At 39.1% G+C, this 19701-nt stretch overlaps 1 protein-coding gene across 2 annotated transcripts in view; it reads left to right on the plus strand.

Annotated features, from left to right (window-relative positions):
* LOC121368380 overlaps window positions 1-19701 on the plus strand; it is a 109785-nt gene that overhangs the window by 89441 nt on the left and 643 nt on the right. For both annotated transcript variants that reach the window (XM_041493073.1, XM_041493075.1), the window contains exons 9-10: window positions 7098-7133; window positions 18347-18409. In XM_041493073.1, the coding sequence (XP_041349007.1) occupies window positions 7098-7133; window positions 18347-18409 (99 nt within the window). The remainder of the gene's footprint in view (window positions 1-7097; window positions 7134-18346; window positions 18410-19701) is intronic.

A 19701-nucleotide genomic window follows, 5' to 3' on the forward strand; every position in this document is an offset into this window, starting at 1 on the left:
GCACTTTACCACTGGGTTACGTCCGAGAGAGAGAGAGAGAGAGAGAGAGAGAGAGAGAGAGAGAGAGAGAGAGAGAGAGAGAGAGAGACCCAGTCCTAGAGAGGGGGATAGGGAGGGAGGGGAGGGGTAGAGGGAGAGGGAGAGAGAAATAACAAAGAAATATGCTACAGGTAAATCCTTTACTCAACCTGATTACCTGCATTTGACGACGATAAGACCGGCCTCGGTGGCGTCGTGGTTAGGCCATCGGTCTACAGGCTGGTAGGTACTGGGTTCGGATCCCAGTCAAGGCATGGGATTTTTAATCCAGATACCGACTCCAAACCCTGAGTGAGTGCTCCGCAAGGCTCAATGGGTAGGTGTAAACCACTTGCACCGACCAGTGATCCATAACTGGTTCAACAAAGGCCATGGTTTGTGCTATCCTGCCTGTGGGAAGCGCAAATAAAAAATCCCTTGCTGCTAATCGGAAGAGTAGCCCATGTAGTGGCGACAGCGGGTTTCCTCTTAAAATCTGTGTGGTCCTTAACCATATGTCTGACGCCATATAACCATAAATAAAATGTGTTGAGTGCGTCGTTAAATAAAACATTTCTTTCTTTGACGACGATAATGTACTTTTTGTCGGAATTTATACAAATAAAGAACTGGGGTTTTTTCATGTGGATTATGAGCCCCACACCTACCCACACCCTCACCCCTACCACCACCGCAACAGTCTTCTTTTGGTTCAGTATACGAAATGGACTGAACATTTATGAAAATAAACACCCAGTGAAACTCACTTGGGGTTTTGTTCAAATGAATTATGGGACACACACTCATAGTCTAAAATATATTGGCAGAACCCCCAAAAGAGAAAGGGAAACTGTTTTTAATACAGGGGCAATGTTTCCTTATTATTATTTAATAGCCATATAAAAGTAATAATACTGAAAAACTAAATAATATTTTTTAAATCCAAATGCAAATACATGTATACAATTTATAATCTGGAATAATAGTTTTAACACACATAAACAACTTTTAGAGGCATATCCAAGACATTAAATGCTCAATTATGGACACCACGAGAATGGAACTTGTAATTTCAGTTTTTCATTAATTTGTCATTGCTTTCAATAAGCTCTACAAAGATTTGATTTCCATTAATATACCGAGTGTAATAACATTAATCCGTCAAACCAACTGTATCTTAAATAACTAGTAATGTTAACTATTAGTATATTTTTTTTAACACTTTTAATACATAGGGACTTAATTCCATGTTACACATATATATACTCTATTCCATGTTGAAACTTAAAATACCATAAAAATAAATGACGTTTTGTACATGATATACAAAATATACAGAGAAAGAAAATAAGGGAACACTTAGTATTGAATACTATTATCGTCCTAATGTCTGTATAAAGTACGAAGATGTACTGTGGGAGTCACTGAATGACAGTAATGTAAGACTGGGTGACAGTAACACAGTTAACTTCCTAACACAATAGATGAGAGTTTTTGTTGCAGTCACTATCTCCTATAAGTGTTGGGGGTGATCCCTTATTTCTTTCAATCGGTACATATTGCCAAACAGGGCATACACTGTAATACACAACAAACAACAATTCAAAGTAATATTTATAATTTAGTTCACCTTACAAATTGCAAAGAGTGAAGCAAGTATGGTGTAGAAGTAAATAAAGCAAGTGTAGATAACTTAAGATAAACCCATCTTAAATTGTTAATTAAATTGGATGACATGTCAGAGGGAACATGTAATTAAATACTTACTCAATATTGTACATGAACAAAATTATTACTTAAAATTATTTTTTATTCTTTATCAGATTTTAAAACAAGTTCATGTATTTTTCATAATTATTTTGTTAATTTGTCGTTATTTTATTGATTGTTTTGCATTGTATTTCTCAATTATAATCATCTAACTGTAACGTTATTTTCCTGTTGCGTATTGATTTAATTTTAAAATTCAAAATAAAGATGTATGAAAAATGTAAAATATAAATATCATTTTGTGTTAACAGAGCATGTAAATCAGAAAGTTCACATTTACTTATTACTTTGTCATCTACAGCTGTCTTTAAGAGTAAATGTATATTAGTACATAACAGCTCTGCTATCAACATCATGAACCACTTGGGTTGAAATGTCTTTCATACCAAAGTTATCATCTTGTAACAAAACCAAACCTGGATCACTGTCATTGTATTTCTCTGAATCAGATGGAGGCTTTTAGCACAGTTATGCAGCATTACACTAACCGTAATAACTTTATGAATCTTAGAATGTTCCAAAAGGCACACATTCAACTTGCTTGAACTTTGTCCAGCTGTATATCTTCACTTCAGATGTACTTGGGTTCACAACCAGAGTGTACAGCAACTTATGTTCCATGTACCTGGAACAAAATGTTACAAATATGACATTTATGATAATAAGATATCTGGGTAATAACAGGTGGGGTTTTCTTGTTGTTGTTTTTTTGTTTGTTGTTGTTTTTTTGTGGGTGGTTTTTTTTTTTTTTTGGGGGGGGGGGGGTCGTTGTTTTTAAGAAAAAGAACAAATCATCTGCTTCATTAAGGTGAAAAAAGAAAGAAAAGAATTTGACAGCATGTCACAATATATGTTTATAGAGCACAATGATAGAACTTGTTATGTAGCTACATAGTTTTACTTTTATCAAATCTATGTTTTAATAATGGTGAAAAATTGTATCTTATCTTTAGTGGTTAATTTATCTTACTAACGCCATATTTTATGCTTTAAAATAATTACTTCAGCTAGTTCTATCTCTCTGTCTCTCTCTCTCTCTCTCTCTCTCTCTCTCTCTCTCTCTCTCTCTCTCTCTCTCTCTCTCTCTCTCTCTCTCTCTCTCTCTCTCTCTCTCTGCAGGGGCGTAGCATGATCTGGACCTGGGGGGGTTGGGGGGGGGGGACCTTTTTCTATTTTGTTTTTGCACCACCCGAAACTCCATATTTATAAACCTGTGATTTAGTACTGAAAGCGGACCATTTTTTTTTTTTTGGGGGGGGGGGGTGAGTTCGTCCGAAGCCCCCGAATTCCTCCCGCCCAGCCTACGCCCTGGTCTCTCTCTCTCTCTCTCTCTCTCTCTCTCTCTCTCTCTCTCTCTCTCTCTCTCTCTCTCTCTATCTATACACACACAGTTTTACACACACACACACACACACACACACACACACACACACACACACACACACACACACACTGTCTGCAGTACCTGCACATTGACAGAATGACATTTGATACATCCATATTCGTTTTGTGGTTTGGCACCTGCTGAAGAATGTTGTCAGTCCATCTCACCAAATTGTTGACTGATGCATGTCTATAACATAAAATGAACCAATACATAAATAAGTGAGTCAACGAATCAATGAAAGTAGCTTATATAATTATTATATATCTTGCACATGTTTTCAATAAAAATAAAATTAAACTACTTGTTTCAGTTACGAAAACTATGTTCCACTAAAAGGGTAGCCTACACTACAGTACTGTGCATGGCCATTTCAATCATCCGGTGGTTTAATATTATTTACGCTGACAATTTAGTGAAAATCTAAAACTTTATTTGCTTACCGTAGGCTAGTTATTTGACAAGCCGTTCTTTATGTTCCCAGGCATAATAAAGACATACAGATTCATTTCTATATTTCCATTTTTGTATGTTCCCCAAATAACCTTCCCATTTTTGGATAAGTTGTCGACGTGTTTTCGTGAACAACATACATGTATGACGTAATCAAAATTCGTGCTTACGTTGTTTGAAGTTAAAAAGAAATAGGAAGTACAATGCCAATGGGAGGGTTTTTGATGGGGGACGGTTTTCGATAGGTTAAATTAAAAGATTGAAGACAATGCATGGCGATGTGGCAAATACAAACAGACTGAATTTAATATGTAATAATTATTACATAAAAACAAGTTCCTCACCGATCAGTTACCGTAGACATATTGAAAGTGTTGCAAACTTGTACTTTTGTAGATTTTTGACAGCGATGTTAACACGCCCAACCGACTGGACACTTCGATGTTTCCTGATATTTCATCTGTGATCTTCAGAATATCTTGTTGTTCAAATTTAAATTCTTCATGTTTTTCCACATTATAAAACGTGTCAAATTGCTTTGTTCGATCAAGAAATAACCAGTTTTGTCGACATATTTGCCTGTTTCTGAATCGTAACACACCAGCGCGGCCATTTTCCTTTCAGACTTATCCGGCGGATAGGCCTTTATACGGAGAAAATGTAGCGAATAGCGTTATTCGCGTTTAGGCTATTCGGGAAGCTCTATCCTGCCGTCATGCATACCAAATTTCCCCACTTATCCGGCGGATAGGCACTATTCCCGGATATTGGACTTATCCGCCCCTCATGCATACGGCCCCTGGTCTCTTAGATTACTGAATGTATAAATGTTCCCTGGTATATGCTAGATATAGAGAGGATAATAAACGAGTTAACAGTTACATCAAGTTTTAAGTCCCGAATAAAATTATTTCTGACTAGAACTTTGGTGAGCGAAAATTATTTCATGACGGGCATAATCTTAATACTCGTACCGAGTTTACTGTTATTTATTACACAGCAATTATATATATATATATATATATATATACATACATATATATATATATATATATATATATATATATATATATATGTGTATGTGTATGTGTATGTGTATGTGTATGTGTATGTGTATGTGTATATGTATATGTATATATATATATATTTATGTTTATGTATATATATATATATATATATATATATATATATATATATATATATATATATATATATATATATAGTCAAATTACGATAATACTTTGTTTTCACTTTTAAGGTAAAAGTTAAAAGCCAAGGTTTTACTTATTCACGTTAAATGGATAAACGAAATGTTGCTTTTAAAAATTACTTTTTTATTATTTATTAATTTGTTATTTATTTATACGCATAGGAATAGACGATTATTTCAAATAGCTGACATGTTAAAGTTTGCCAAACCGTGATGTTATATTTAGTACAGTCAAGCTTAGAGTCCAACGGAACGGTACTATACGCCAGTGGAATGGAAAAGTTAAAGTTTGCTTTGTTTATTCACCCCACTAGAGCACATTGATTTATTAATCATCGGCTATTTGATATAAAACATTTAATAATTATGGAATATAGTCTTAGAGAGAAAACTTGCTGCATTTTTCCATTAATAACAATCCCCCAAACAGGATATCACATACCACGGCCTTTGATATGCCAGTCGTGATGACTGGGTGGAACGAGAAATAGCCCAGTGATTCCATGACTGGTATCGATCTTATACTGACCGCGCAACAGGAGAGCGCTTTACCACTGGGCTTCGGCCCCCGCCCTGCCCCAACCCCCAATGAAATGGACGATCTGAAATAGGGTTTGACGCACAGCGTTTCGCAGCTGATAAGACATTCGGCGTATAAATCTGTCATGGAAGACTGGGCAGATATCTATGGTATTTGTAAGATAAGTGAGTTCCGTGAAGTGTTTAGAGTCCAGACTCAATCTGTAATGACGTCACATGCATACAATTTGTACATGGCGTTGTCATGACATAATTATCTCAGACTCTATTAGAGTCTCGAGTCTATACTCTTGTTACTTTAGTCCTGTTCAACTGGTTAGACCCTAAGTTTTTTGCAAATGTTACGTTTAATTCCTACCCAATCCTTGTTTTGTTTACATTTTTATGAAAACAAACCCAAATCACTAATACAAAAATAAATAAAGTTGGGTGCTATGAGGATAAAACAATGTAAGTAACTATAAGATAGGTTGATACATTATGACTGTCAGGTTGTATGTCCATGAATAATATATAATATTTATTATTTACTAATGCACGGGCATGTGTTCATCTGAAGGCCACGTTCCCTTTTAGTGGGGTGGGGGGGGGGGGGGGGGGGGTCTTAATCTTGTGATGTTCATTGTGACATATTGCACACACACGTGGCCAGAATATTGTATACCCGCGATTGGTGGAGGCGTGGCCTTCTGACCAACCCCACCTCTGGCTTTGTATGTAGGTGTATTTTATATGGTTTTATATTGATTGTCCGTGGTTTGTAATACACGTTTATATTTGTTCAATTGATATGTTGTTTGATAGTGACTGATAATGAATGTCGTGGGAATAAATAGTTTTCAGTGTTAAAGAGTTAATAAATGCATTGAACGTTATATGCTTGATGGGTAGGGAGAAGTAATTATCGATTTACCCATATTTCACTCACATAACAATAATGTATGGAATGTCCAGTAATACATTTTCTGTGAACTTATATACCCTTCTGTACTTGTAATCCATGTGGTTTACACAATGCTACAACAACACGTACAATCATATATTATACTTCGAAAATAACATATTATTGACAATCGATTTGATATGTACAAGCAATGTTATCGTATGTGGACATTCACGGCCGTGTCTAGTAAAACAAACTATAATGACCTTCATGTAGCCTCGTATCCTAATCGTTTGTTATGCAAATAGCCTTAGTTATTTATAGGAGAACGAACGTGCATTCACAACATACATAAATGTTTTTAAAATGGAAATAAGTCAACTTCGTGTATTTTAGATGATGAATTATATATAAAACCTGTCGGGGTTTGGGTTTGTTTCCATGCAAATGTACAGAGACTAAAAACAGAACTGTATATGCACTCTCTTTAACTCGTTTTTTTCTTCAGAAAATGCCTTCATCCCTGTATTCAGCAGGAGATTCATATTCTAAAAAAATGCATAGTAATTTTTTGAAAAAAAATTTCTTTATAAACAGAGAGACTTTTGTAAAAAAAACCCCAAAAACCCCCAACCAACCCCAAAACAAAACAAAAAACCCCAAACAAACAAACAAAAAACTACCCCGAAAAACCAACATGAGAATTGGTATGAGTTTATGCTTTTATACAAAGTTCATCATATTTTATTATACAATTACATGTCGATTCATTGGTTCCCCTTTGACGGAAACGGACTATAATTTAAATACACGTAGGTGATTTCCTTGACCATTTTCAGTTACTATTCATGTACTACGACACAGATGCCTGTCAGGTGCGAAGTAATTTCAGAACCAGTGCATCCAAACAGACAAGTGTCATGCATATATTTTTTGCCTTATAGGTTCATTGATATCGACATTCTCACAATGATATCATTACAGAAAAATAATAAAATAACTATTCTAAAGGTAGGAAGAAAATGTTTTATTTTAACGACGCACTCAACACATTTTATTTACGGTTATATGGCGGCGGACATATGGTTAAGGACCACAGAGACATATTGAGAGAGAAAACCCGCTTTAGCCACTTCATGGGCTACATTTTTTCGATTAGCAGCAAGAGGTCTTTTATATGCACCATGACACAGACAGGATAAAACATACCACGGCCTTTGATATACCAGTCGTGGTGCACTGGCAGGAGCGAGAAATAGCCCAATGGGCCTATCGACGGGGATCGATCCCAGACCGACGGCGCATCAAGCGGATGCTTTACCACTGGGTACGTCGCGCCCCCAATTCTAAAGGAGTTTTGTCACGGGGATTCTATAATTCCCGTAACTGAATAAAACACGATTATCAAAATCTCTCTCCTAACTGTATATCTATTAGATCTCTCTGTAATAGGCTGTTAAACCCTAGTATGGCTCGTCTCTAGGTATGATCAGAGATACGATCTTATATAAAGTATATATATTTATAGCACGTTTAGCACACTAGAAACACAACAAAACACAATACACTTTGGAATCTGTATTATCCTACGCTGACAAATGTACAGCCGTAGTAGTTAATTAATAACAGCAATAATAACAACCCAGAACTGATCACTTAATTAGTTAATCTCTAGGTGTCTAGTTACACAATATGCGAATCACTTCACCGTTACACCACACCCACACGTGTGATAATTGAGAAACGCTTCCAGGAGAAGTTAATTAATAAAGGAATTACAACACCATTTCTAACTGGTTAATTTTTAATTAACCCTTACTACTCGTTCAGTAACGTGTGATAATTTAGGAACGCTTCCAGGGGAACTTAATTAATAAATGAATTACAGCTCTATTCCTAACGGGTTAATTTTTAATTAACCCTAACTACTCATTCAGTAACCTTGTGACACAGAATTAATACTGGTACCTATCACAATAAAGACAATAACCTACAGTTTACCTAGGTCGTCTAGGACGACTGGCTAAGCTTTATATTACCAAATACTCGTATAATGTTAGAACAAAAAGTCTACGATTTACTTCGTCAGATGACCGAAGACACTGTCTAAAGAATATTGGTATAATACAGTATTAAAATATTTAAAGTCACATCAATCACATCAAGGTTATACACAGAGCAGAAATGATATTTACCAAAGTCCAACGGACTACGTTCCCTGGGAGCCTTCCTATTCTGGTTCTCCTCGATATCTCTAAAAACTAGCTATTTATTATAAAATCAGAATTGGCCTGGGGGTACAAGGCGGTACCTCCCCCTATCATCTGATATTTCACCTCTACTAGCGTCTGTATATTTCTCTCTGATCGTCAGACTTACTGACGCCATCGTCGCCAAATCACGGTTGTAAAAACCGCACTCGCAGAGGTATTACGTAACTACTCGCCACATGGCCTCCACAGCTGGACTAAGTGCATATTGGAATGCCCGATCGCGCGAAGTATTACGTAACAAGTTGCCCAGCTAGCTAAGTGCAATTAAACTGCACACGGCCCTCTAACACAATTAAAATCGCCACAGGCGAAAACAAATTTAAGAGCATGGACCGTCACACACCCCCACCTCAAAAAGGATATTTCCTCTACTCTAGGAATAGGGAAATATACTACATTAAAACAAAAAGGTGCGTTAACCGATGCATACGGGCATTTATAACACATGTAATAATAAGGTGACTACCAGTAATCACACTGACTCTCTGAGTCCCTGGTATACAAATAAAATATATATAAACAAAACAGAAATAAAGAATGTCAACACATTATCATAACGTTCAACTTCGGGACAGGGCATCAGCGATTACATTGGATGTGCCCTTGATATGTTCAATGGTAATTAGGTATTCTTGCAGAGGAAGACTCCATCTCAAAACTCTCTGGTTGGAGGCTTTCATTAGGATGGTCCAGTCCGTCTTCGTCTTCTGGGAACAGCACAGCTCCAGCACCCACGTCACTGGCACCCACAGCTAGCTTGAACGGCATTCGGTAGTCTCGTGCTGCCATCACGGGAGACGAGTAGCGCATCTGCTTGAGACGGTTGAATGACTTCTCGCATTCACCTGACCAATGGAACTTCGTTTCCTTCTTTCTCAGCGTCGCACGTTTTCCAGGTTTTCTCTGATAGGCATGCTGTCGACGACGTGTAGCGTTGGGTTCCAAGCGCATATCTTGGCTTAAGGTATTGGTAACCGTTGGAAGGTCCCGACAAATGGAAACATTGTCTTGTATCAATGTAGTCAGCTTTGCTCGCTGGGGGTTCAAGTCTGCTAGAATCTGGCTGTTGGCCAACTTGATCTCCGCAGTCTTGACGTCATCACAGGAAATTGAGTGTCTCTCAATTTGGACCGGTCTCTCTGGAACTATCGGCAGTCTGTCAAAATAACCTTTTAGCAAATTGATGTGACAATACCTACTTTTCCTAACCCTATCAGGAGTGTTTATCACATACCCTGTCTCATTAACTCGTTTGAGCACAACATAGGGCCCGAAATACCTGTTCTGCACAGAACCCCGTTTAATGGGAAGGTACAGCAGCACCTTATCCCCTGGTTTAAATTCCCGACTCTTAGCCTTCCTATCAAACACTGATTTTATTTTGCTCTGAGCATGGCTCAGTTGCTTCCTAGCTAGTTCGGTCGCCGGCAACCTCCCATCTCTAACTCTCTTATTTATTAATACTCCCTTGTCCACAGTTAACAAGGTAGTGCGAGCTGCCAACAAATTTGGATCAGCCCCCTGCTCTAGAATTAACTCTTGTCTATTACAAGGTAAATCCCCTCTATCAAAGACAACTGGTTCAATTGCCCTGTGCGGGAGATCAACAGGTTCCACCACATTTAATTTGTCAGTTGACTTATCTACCATTGTACTGATAACCTCATCCACTCCAATTTCATGGCTCACACACGTATCAGACAAATCACAAATATCCTCTAGATCCCGTGCTAACCTACTGGCCATAGCCCTAGTCTTTACACACGCAGGATATCTAATCTCATCAACCTCACTCTCTTCTACTGGTAAAGGGCTGTCTTTAATTAACAATTGGTCACATGTCGGCTGACAACACTGACTAGTCAAATCATTTCCCAACAAAACTCCTATGTTTTCAACAGGCAAGTCCTTCACAACACCCATAACGACTGGTCCCGTCACAAACTTCGAACAGAAGAAAACCTTATGTAACCGGACAACCATATTTTCTCCAGTAACCGAGGTTAAAACCAAACTACGTCCTATGTCTGAATTTTCAATACCAGCTAAACACTCTTGCGTGATCAAACTCTGACTACACCCGGTATCTCTATAGATTGATATAGCCTTAGGACTCAATTCTTGTTTCACATCACAAACCATACCAGTGGACACATACGGGTTTACTTTCTCTGCCATGGGACTAACCATTAACTCTCTCGCTAACGGAGCTGACCTCACTAAACCGACCACTTGCGCATTATCGCGTTTCCTTTTAAAACAGTCCCCGATAAGATGGTTATCCTTTTTACAGTAACTGCAATGTGGACGAAAGGTTCGTGCATTGGCTGATAATGCAGGTCTATCCTTACTTTGCCCACCAGGTGCATTCCTTGCCTGACTAGCTGACCAGCTAGATGACTCTCCCCGATAGTTACTTTCCCGGGAAAAACCTGGCTGAAATTTCTTCTTATCACCCTGTTGTAAAGAGCTACCCGGTACTGCCTGAGCTTTGTGTATTAACACGTAATCATCTGCCACTATGCCTGCCTCCTCTATCTTTTTGACATCACGATCCTCTAAATAAATACGTAAGCTAACTGGTAATCCATTTTTAATGTCCTGTAAGATCAACAACTCCGGTAACTCGGTATATGACTCTACCTGATAAGACACCACCCATTTATCAAACATCCCTGCCTTCTTAGCCACAAACTCACTATAAGACTGACCCTGCGTTTTTCTCAACTCGCTATACCGTAAACGATAATCCTCAGGTCGTAATTCATAAGCCCTCAACACTGCAGCCTTAACTAGGTCGTACTGACTTGCTCGCTCATCACTCATTGAATTATAAGCTATACTAGCCTTCCCCTTAAACTTAGACACGGCTAACAATGTCCACTTAGACTGCGGCCAATTTAGCTGCTTAGCGGCCCGTTCAAAAAGTTGAAAGAACATGTCTACCTCCTGATCGTCAAATACAGGCACTGATCTATAAGCCTCCGACATGTTAAAACCATTTCCTGCCTCACGTCTAACTTCTTCAGTATTCAACTTTAACTCATGTTCCACTTTTAATTTTTCTAACTGGAATTCTCTATCCCTCTCTTCTCTTTCTCTCTCTCTCTCTCTCTATCCCTATGTCTATCTTCTCTATCTCTCTCTCTATCTCTCTCTCTCTCTTCTCTATCTAATGCACGTTCTTCTCTTTCTCTCTCCTTCTCTTCTCTATCGTACTCAAGCTTTTTAAAAGCTAATTGTTGTTCCACACTTAACTCATTTATCTCTATCTCTGGAACAATCTCACTGTCTTCCATAACAGGCCTATTACCAAAAACTTCCTGGATAATAATTGTCTTTATATCACCTAAGGTTTTAGCTGATGTTAAATCAATTTCTCGCTCACCCGCGATTTCAACTAACTCGGCCTTACGTGCTCGCTTAATCTCCACTACACTGAGCGTAGGCCTATCCAGCAAATTCTTATCCATGTTTAGATATGACGCACTTATTATTAATTAATTTTCTAGTGAACAACGTTGCTACTTCTAGTAAATTTGTAAAAATAATTTATAAAGCCCCCATTTACAAACAATACTTTTTTTTAAATATGCGTGTCCCGTTTCAGATCCGGGACGAGCGCCCCAATTTTCTACTCCTGTCACGGGGATTCTATAATTCCCGTAACTGAATAAAACACGATTATCAAAATCTCTCTCCTAACTGTATATCTATTAGATCTCTCTGTAATAGGCTGTTAAACCCTAGTATGGCTCGTCTCTAGGTATGATCAGAGATACGATCTTATATAAAGTATATATATTTATAGCACGTTTAGCACACTAGAAACACAACAAAACACAATACACTTTGGAATCTGTATTATCCTACGCTGACAAATGTACAGCCGTAGTAGTTAATTAATAACAGCAATAATAACAACCCAGAACTGATCACTTAATTAGTTAATCTCTAGGTGTCTAGTTACACAATATGCGAATCACTTCACCGTTACACCACACCCACACGTGTGATAATTGAGAAACGCTTCCAGGAGAAGTTAATTAATAAAGGAATTACAACACCATTCCTAACTGGTTAATTTTTAATTAACCCTTACTACTCGTTCAGTAACGTGTGATAATTTAGGAACGCTTCCAGGGGAACTTAATTAATAAAGGAATTACAGCTCTATTCCTAACGGGTTAATTTTTAATTAACCCTAACTACTCATTCAGTAACCTTGTGACACAGAATTAATACTGGTACCTATCACAATAAAGACAATAACCTACAGTTTACCTAGGTCGTCTAGGACGACTGGCTAAGCTTTATATTACCAAATACTCGTATAATGTTAGAACAAAAAGTCTACGATTTACTTCGTCAGATGACCGAAGACACTGTCTAAAGAATATTGGTATAATACAGTATTAAAATATTTAAAGTCACATCAATCACATCAAGGTTATACACAGAGCAGAAATGATATTTACCAAAGTCCAACGGACTACGTTCCCTGGGAGCCTTCCTATTCTGGTTCTCCTCGATATCTCTAAAAACTAGCTATTTATTATAAAATCAGAATTGGCCTGGGGGTACAAGGCGGTACCTCCCCCTATCATCTGATATTTCACCTCTACTAGCGTCTGTATATTTCTCTCTGATCGTCAGACTTACTGACGCCATCGTCGCCAAATCACGGTTGTAAAAACCGCACTCGCAGAGGTATTACGTAACTACTCGCCACATGGCCTCCACAGCTGGACTAAGTGCATATTGGAATGCCCGATCGCGCGAAGTATTACGTAACAAGTTGCCCAGCTAGCTAAGTGCAATTAAACTGCACACGGCCCTCTAACACAATTAAAATCGCCACAGGCGAAAACAAATTTAAGAGCATGGACCGTCACACACCCCCACCTCAAAAAGGATATTTCCTCTACTCTAGGAATAGGGAAATATACTACATTAAAACAAAAAGGTGCGTTAACCGACGCATACGGGCATTTATAACACATGTAATAATAAGGTGACTACCAGTAATCACACTGACTCTCTGAGTCCCTGGTATACAAATAAAATATATATAAACAAAACAGAAATAAAGAATGTCAACACATTATCATAACGTTCAACTTCGGGACAGGGCATCAGCGATTACATTGGATGTGCCCTTGATATGTTCAATGGTAATTAGGTATTCTTGCAGAGGAAGACTCCATCTCAAAACTCTCTGGTTGGAGGCTTTCATTAGGATGGTCCAGTCCGTCTTCGTCTTCTGGGAACAGCACAGCTCCAGCACCCACGTCACTGGCACCCACAGCTAGCTTGAACGGCATTCGGTAGTCTCGTGCTGCCATCACGGGAGACGAGTAGCGCATCTGCTTGAGACGGTTGAATGACTTCTCGCATTCACCTGACCAATGGAACTTCGTTTCCTTCTTTCTCAGCGTCGCACGTTTTCCAGGTTTTCTCTGATAGGCATGCTGTCGACGACGTGTAGCGTTGGGTTCCAAGCGCATATCTTGGCTTAAGGTATTGGTAACCGTTGGAAGGTCCCGACAAATGGAAACATTGTCTTGTATCAATGTAGTCAGCTTTGCTCGCTGGGGGTTCAAGTCTGCTAGAATCTGGCTGTTGGCCAACTTGATCTCCGCAGTCTTGACGTCATCACAGGAAATTGAGTGTCTCTCAATTTGGACCGGTCTCTCTGGAACTATCGGCAGTCTGTCAAAATAACCTTTTAGCAAATTGATGTGACAATACCTACTTTTCCTAACCCTATCAGGAGTGTTTATCACATACCCTGTCTCATTAACTCGTTTGAGCACAACATAGGGCCCGAAATACCTGTTCTGCACAGAACCCCGTTTAATGGGAAGGTACAGCAGCACCTTATCCCCTGGTTTAAATTCCCGACTCTTAGCCTTCCTATCAAACACTGATTTTATTTTGCTCTGAGCATGGCTCAGTTGCTTCCTAGCTAGTTCGGTCGCCGGCAACCTCCCATCTCTAACTCTCTTATTTATTAATACTCCCTTGTCCACAGTTAACAAGGTAGTGCGAGCTGCCAACAAATTTGGATCAGCCCCCTGCTCTAGAATTAACTCTTGTCTATTACAAGGTAAATCCCCTCTATCAAAGACAACTGGTTCAATTGCCCTGTGCGGGAGATCAACAGGTTCCACCACATTTAATTTGTCAGTTGACTTATCTACCATTGTACTGATAACCTCATCCACTCCAATTTCATGGCTCACACACGTATCAGACAAATCACAAATATCCTCTAGATCCCGTGCTAACCTACTGGCCATAGCCCTAGTCTTTACACACGCAGGATATCTAATCTCATCAACCTCACTCTCTTCTACTGGTAAAGGGCTGTCTTTAATTAACAATTGGTCACATGTCGGCTGACAACACTGACTAGTCAAATCATTTCCCAACAAAACTCCTATGTTTTCAACAGGCAAGTCCTTCACAACACCCATAACGACTGGTCCCGTCACAAACTTCGAACAGAAGAAAACCTTATGTAACCGGACAACCATATTTTCTCCAGTAACCGAGGTTAAAACCAAACTACGTCCTATGTCTGAATTTTCAATACCAGCTAAACACTCTTGCGTGATCAAACTCTGACTACACCCGGTATCTCTATAGATTGATATAGCCTTAGGACTCAATTCTTGTTTCACATCACAAACCATACCAGTGGACACATACGGGTTTACTTTCTCTGCCATGGGACTAACCATTAACTCTCTCGCTAACGGAGCTGACCTCACTCACTAACCGACCACTTGCGCATTATCGCGTTTCCTTTTAAAACAGTCCCCGATAAGATGGTTATCCTTTTTACAGTAACTGCAATGTGGACGAAAGGTTCGTGCATTGGCTGATAATGCAGGTCTATCCTTACTTTGCCCACCAGGTGCATTCCTTGCCTGACTAGCTGACCAGCTAGATGACTCTCCCCGATAGTTACTTTCCCGGGAAAAACCTGGCTGAAATTTCTTCTTATCACCCTGTTGTAAAGAGCTACCCGGTACTGCCTGAGCTTTGTGTATTAACACGTAATCATCTGCCACTATGCCTGCCTCCTCTATCTTTTTGACATCACGATCCTCTAAATAAATACGTAAGCTAACTGGTAATCCATTTTTAATGTCCTGTAAGATCAACAACTCCGGTAACTCGGTATATGACTCTACCTGATAAGACACCACCCATTTATCAAACATCCCTGCCTTCTTAGCCACAAACTCACTATAAGACTGACCCTGCGTTTTTCTCAACTCGCTATACCGTAAACGATAATCCTCAGGTCGTAATTCATAAGCCCTCAACACTGCAGCCTTAACTAGGTCGTACTGACTTGCTCGCTCATCACTCATTGAATTATAAGCTATACTAGCCTTCCCCTTAAACTTAGACACGGCTAACAATGTCCACTTAGACTGCGGCCAATTTAGCTGCTTAGCGGCCCGTTCAAAAAGTTGAAAGAACATGTCTACCTCCTGATCGTCAAATACAGGCACTGATCTATAAGCCTCCGACATGTTAAAACCATTTCCTGCCTCACGTCTAACTTCTTCAGTATTCAACTTTAACTCATGTTCCACTTTTAATTTTTCTAACTGGAATTCTCTATCCCTCTCTTCTCTTTCTCTCTCTCTCTCTCTCTATCCCTATGTCTATCTTCTCTATCTCTCTCTCTATCTCTCTCTCTCTCTTCTCTATCTAATGCACGTTCTTCTCTTTCTCTCTCCTTCTCTTCTCTATCGTACTCAAGCTTTTTAAAAGCTAATTGTTGTTCCACACTTAACTCATTTATCTCTATCTCTGGAACAATCTCACTGTCTTCCATAACAGGCCTATTACCAAAAACTTCCTGGATAATAATTGTCTTTATATCACCTAAGGTTTTAGCTGATGTTAAATCAATTTCTCGCTCACCCGCGATTTCAACTAACTCGGCCTTACGTGCTCGCTTAATCTCCACTACACTGAGCGTAGGCCTATCCAGCAAATTCTTATCCATGTTTAGATATGACGCACTTATTATTAATTAATTTTCTAGTGAACAACGTTGCTACTTCTAGTAAATTTGTAAAAATAATTTATAAAGCCCCCATTTACAAACAATACTTTTTTTTAAATATGCGTGTCCCGTTTCAGATCCGGGACGAGCGCCCCAATTTTCTACTCCTGTCACGGGGATTCTATAATTCCCGTAACTGAATAAAACACGATTATCAAAATCTCTCTCCTAACTGTATATCTATTAGATCTCTCTGTAATAGGCTGTTAAACCCTAGTATGGCTCGTCTCTAGGTATGATCAGAGATACGATCTTATATAAAGTATATATATTTATAGCACGTTTAGCACACTAGAAACACACACAAAACACACAATACACTTTGGAATCTGTATTATCCTACGCTGACAAATGTACAGCCGTAGTAGTTAATTAATAACAGCAATAATAACAACCCAGAACTGATCACTTAATTAGTTAATCTCTAGGTGTCTAGTTACACAATATGCGAATCACTTCACCGTTACACCACACCCACACGTGTGATAATTGAGAAACGCTTCCAGGAGAAGTTAATTAATAAAGGAATTACAACACCATTCCTAACTGGTTAATTTTTAATTAACCCTTACTACTCGTTCAGTAACGTGTGATAATTTAGGAACGCTTCCAGGGGAACTTAATTAATAAAGGAATTACAGCTCTATTCCTAACGGGTTAATTTTTAATTAACCCTAACTACTCATTCAGTAACCTTGTGACACAGAATTAATACTGGTACCTATCACAATAAAGACAATAACCTACAGTTTACCTAGGTCGTCTAGGACGACTGGCTAAGCTTTATATTACCAAATACTCGTATAATGTTAGAACAAAAAGTCTACGATTTACTTCGTCAGATGACCGAAGACACTGTCTAAAGAATATTGGTATAATACAGTATTAAAATATTTAAAGTCACATCAATCACATCAAGGTTATACACAGAGCAGAAATGATATTTACCAAAGTCCAACGGACTACGTTCCCTGGGAGCCTTCCTATTCTGGTTCTCCTCGATATCTCTAAAAACTAGCTATTTATTATAAAATCAGAATTGGCCTGGGGGTACAAGGCGGTACCTCCCCCTATCATCTGATATTTCACCTCTACTAGCGTCTGTATATTTCTCTCTGATCGTCAGACTTACTGACGCCATCGTCGCCAAATCACGGTTGTAAAAACCGCACTCGCAGAGGTATTACGTAACTACTCGCCACATGGCCTCCACAGCTGGACTAAGTGCATATTGGAATGCCCGATCGCGCGAAGTATTACGTAACAAGTTGCCCAGCTAGCTAAGTGCAATTAAACTGCACACGGCCCTCTAACACAATTAAAATCGCCACAGGCGAAAACAAATTTAAGAGCATGATCCGTCACAAGTTTCGAAATCAAGTATTGTTGGACTTGATATTTCGATAATTGACCAACAACTGCTGTGAATGTGATAATATAATCAGTCCGTCCAGAAATATGTTCCACCGCACGTTATATCAAAGAATGTAATTTTACTCCATGAATGATTGATCTAAGTTTAAAACTAACCCTAACTCTATCCCTTATCCTAATGTTCTAACTGAACAACTAATTGGGAAATGAAATTACATTACATCCGAAATAGTTCATGCCAGGAACATATTGCGTGCATAGACAATATTTTTAAATGATTGTACCTGTACATCAAATAACTCATTTTAAATGTTTCTTTTTTAAAAATAGTATTTGTTTTTATTTCCAGCTTTATCTAAGAGACTGCTTCCTCAGACTGTACAGTGCTAATGCAGAGAATTCCGAAAAAGAGGTTTGTCTTTCACGTCCAATCACTAAATAGTTGTTTCCTGCAATCAGTGTCAGTATTAACCAACTACATACCATTAAAGTAATAAAACACTGCTACTAGCAATTCATCGCTTGTCACGCGGGGTGGGATTTATCTCAATCAGTTGAGTGCTCGCTTGGGGTGCTTTTGTCGCAGGATCGAACCACATCCAGGGTTTCTGCCAGAGGGTAAAACGGGTGGTGTCGTTAAACAAAATAAACTTAACTTTAATCGATTGTTACGCAATCTCTCTAATTCGAAAGAAAGAAAGAAAGAAGTGTTTTATTTAACGACGCACTCAACACATTTTATTTACGGTTATATGGCGTCAGACATATGGTTAAGGACCACACAGATTTTTTTAGAGGAAACCCGCTGTCGCCACATAGGCTACTCTTTTACGACAGGCAGCAAGGGATCTTTTATTTGCGCTTCCCACAGGCAGGATAGCACAAACCATGGCCTTTGTTGAACCAGTTATGGATCACTGGTCGGTGCAAGTGGTTTACACCTACCTACTGAGCCTTGCGGAGCTCTCACTCAGGGTTTGGAGTCGGTATCTGGATTAAAAATCCAATGCCTCGACTGGGATCCGAACCCAGTACCTACCAGCCTGTAGACCGATGGCCTAACCACGACGCCACCGAGGCCGGTCCGTGACCTACAAAGTAAAATCACACACTGGATTTAACCGAGGCATCATTTGTCAGTATAAGTAACAGGGGATTTTCAATAGAATATGAAATGTGTGACTGTCACGTCGTTAAATGATGCACGGGGGTTGTTCATACACGGAAATCTGAAAATTGTCAATAACGTGTCTGAGTACCTTGGGTATTGCATGTTGACATCGGTACAACGTCTGGTCATGCTTCTGATAAGACGGTGCTCTGGAATAGTGATAGAGATCCATTCACGAGTTAAAGCATGTTTAAGGTTGTTGACGTTTCGAATATGCGCGTAGTTCTCTCGCACCCTACGGCCAAACAGATTCCATACCCTCACAATCGGGAACAAGTCAGGCGATCTTGCAAGCCTCAATATTGTTCCTCTGAAGACGTCTATTCGTTAGTCTGGCTGAATGCTGGCGTGCATTGTCCTGTTGAAACAAAACGTCTGGATGCTGCTGCATGAACGGAATGACAACTGGTGTGATGATTTCGACTCTCTAATGCTGAGCATTCAGATTCCAATGAAAGATGAACAAAATGTTGTTTTCTCCGATGTCATGAATTCCTGCCCACACGATGACGCTACTGCCACCACACCGGTCA

Source organism: Gigantopelta aegis, chromosome 3 (genome assembly GCF_016097555.1).
Source record: "Gigantopelta aegis isolate Gae_Host chromosome 3, Gae_host_genome, whole genome shotgun sequence".
In the NCBI taxonomy this organism is placed as follows: Eukaryota; Metazoa; Mollusca; class Gastropoda; order Neomphalida; family Peltospiridae; genus Gigantopelta; species Gigantopelta aegis.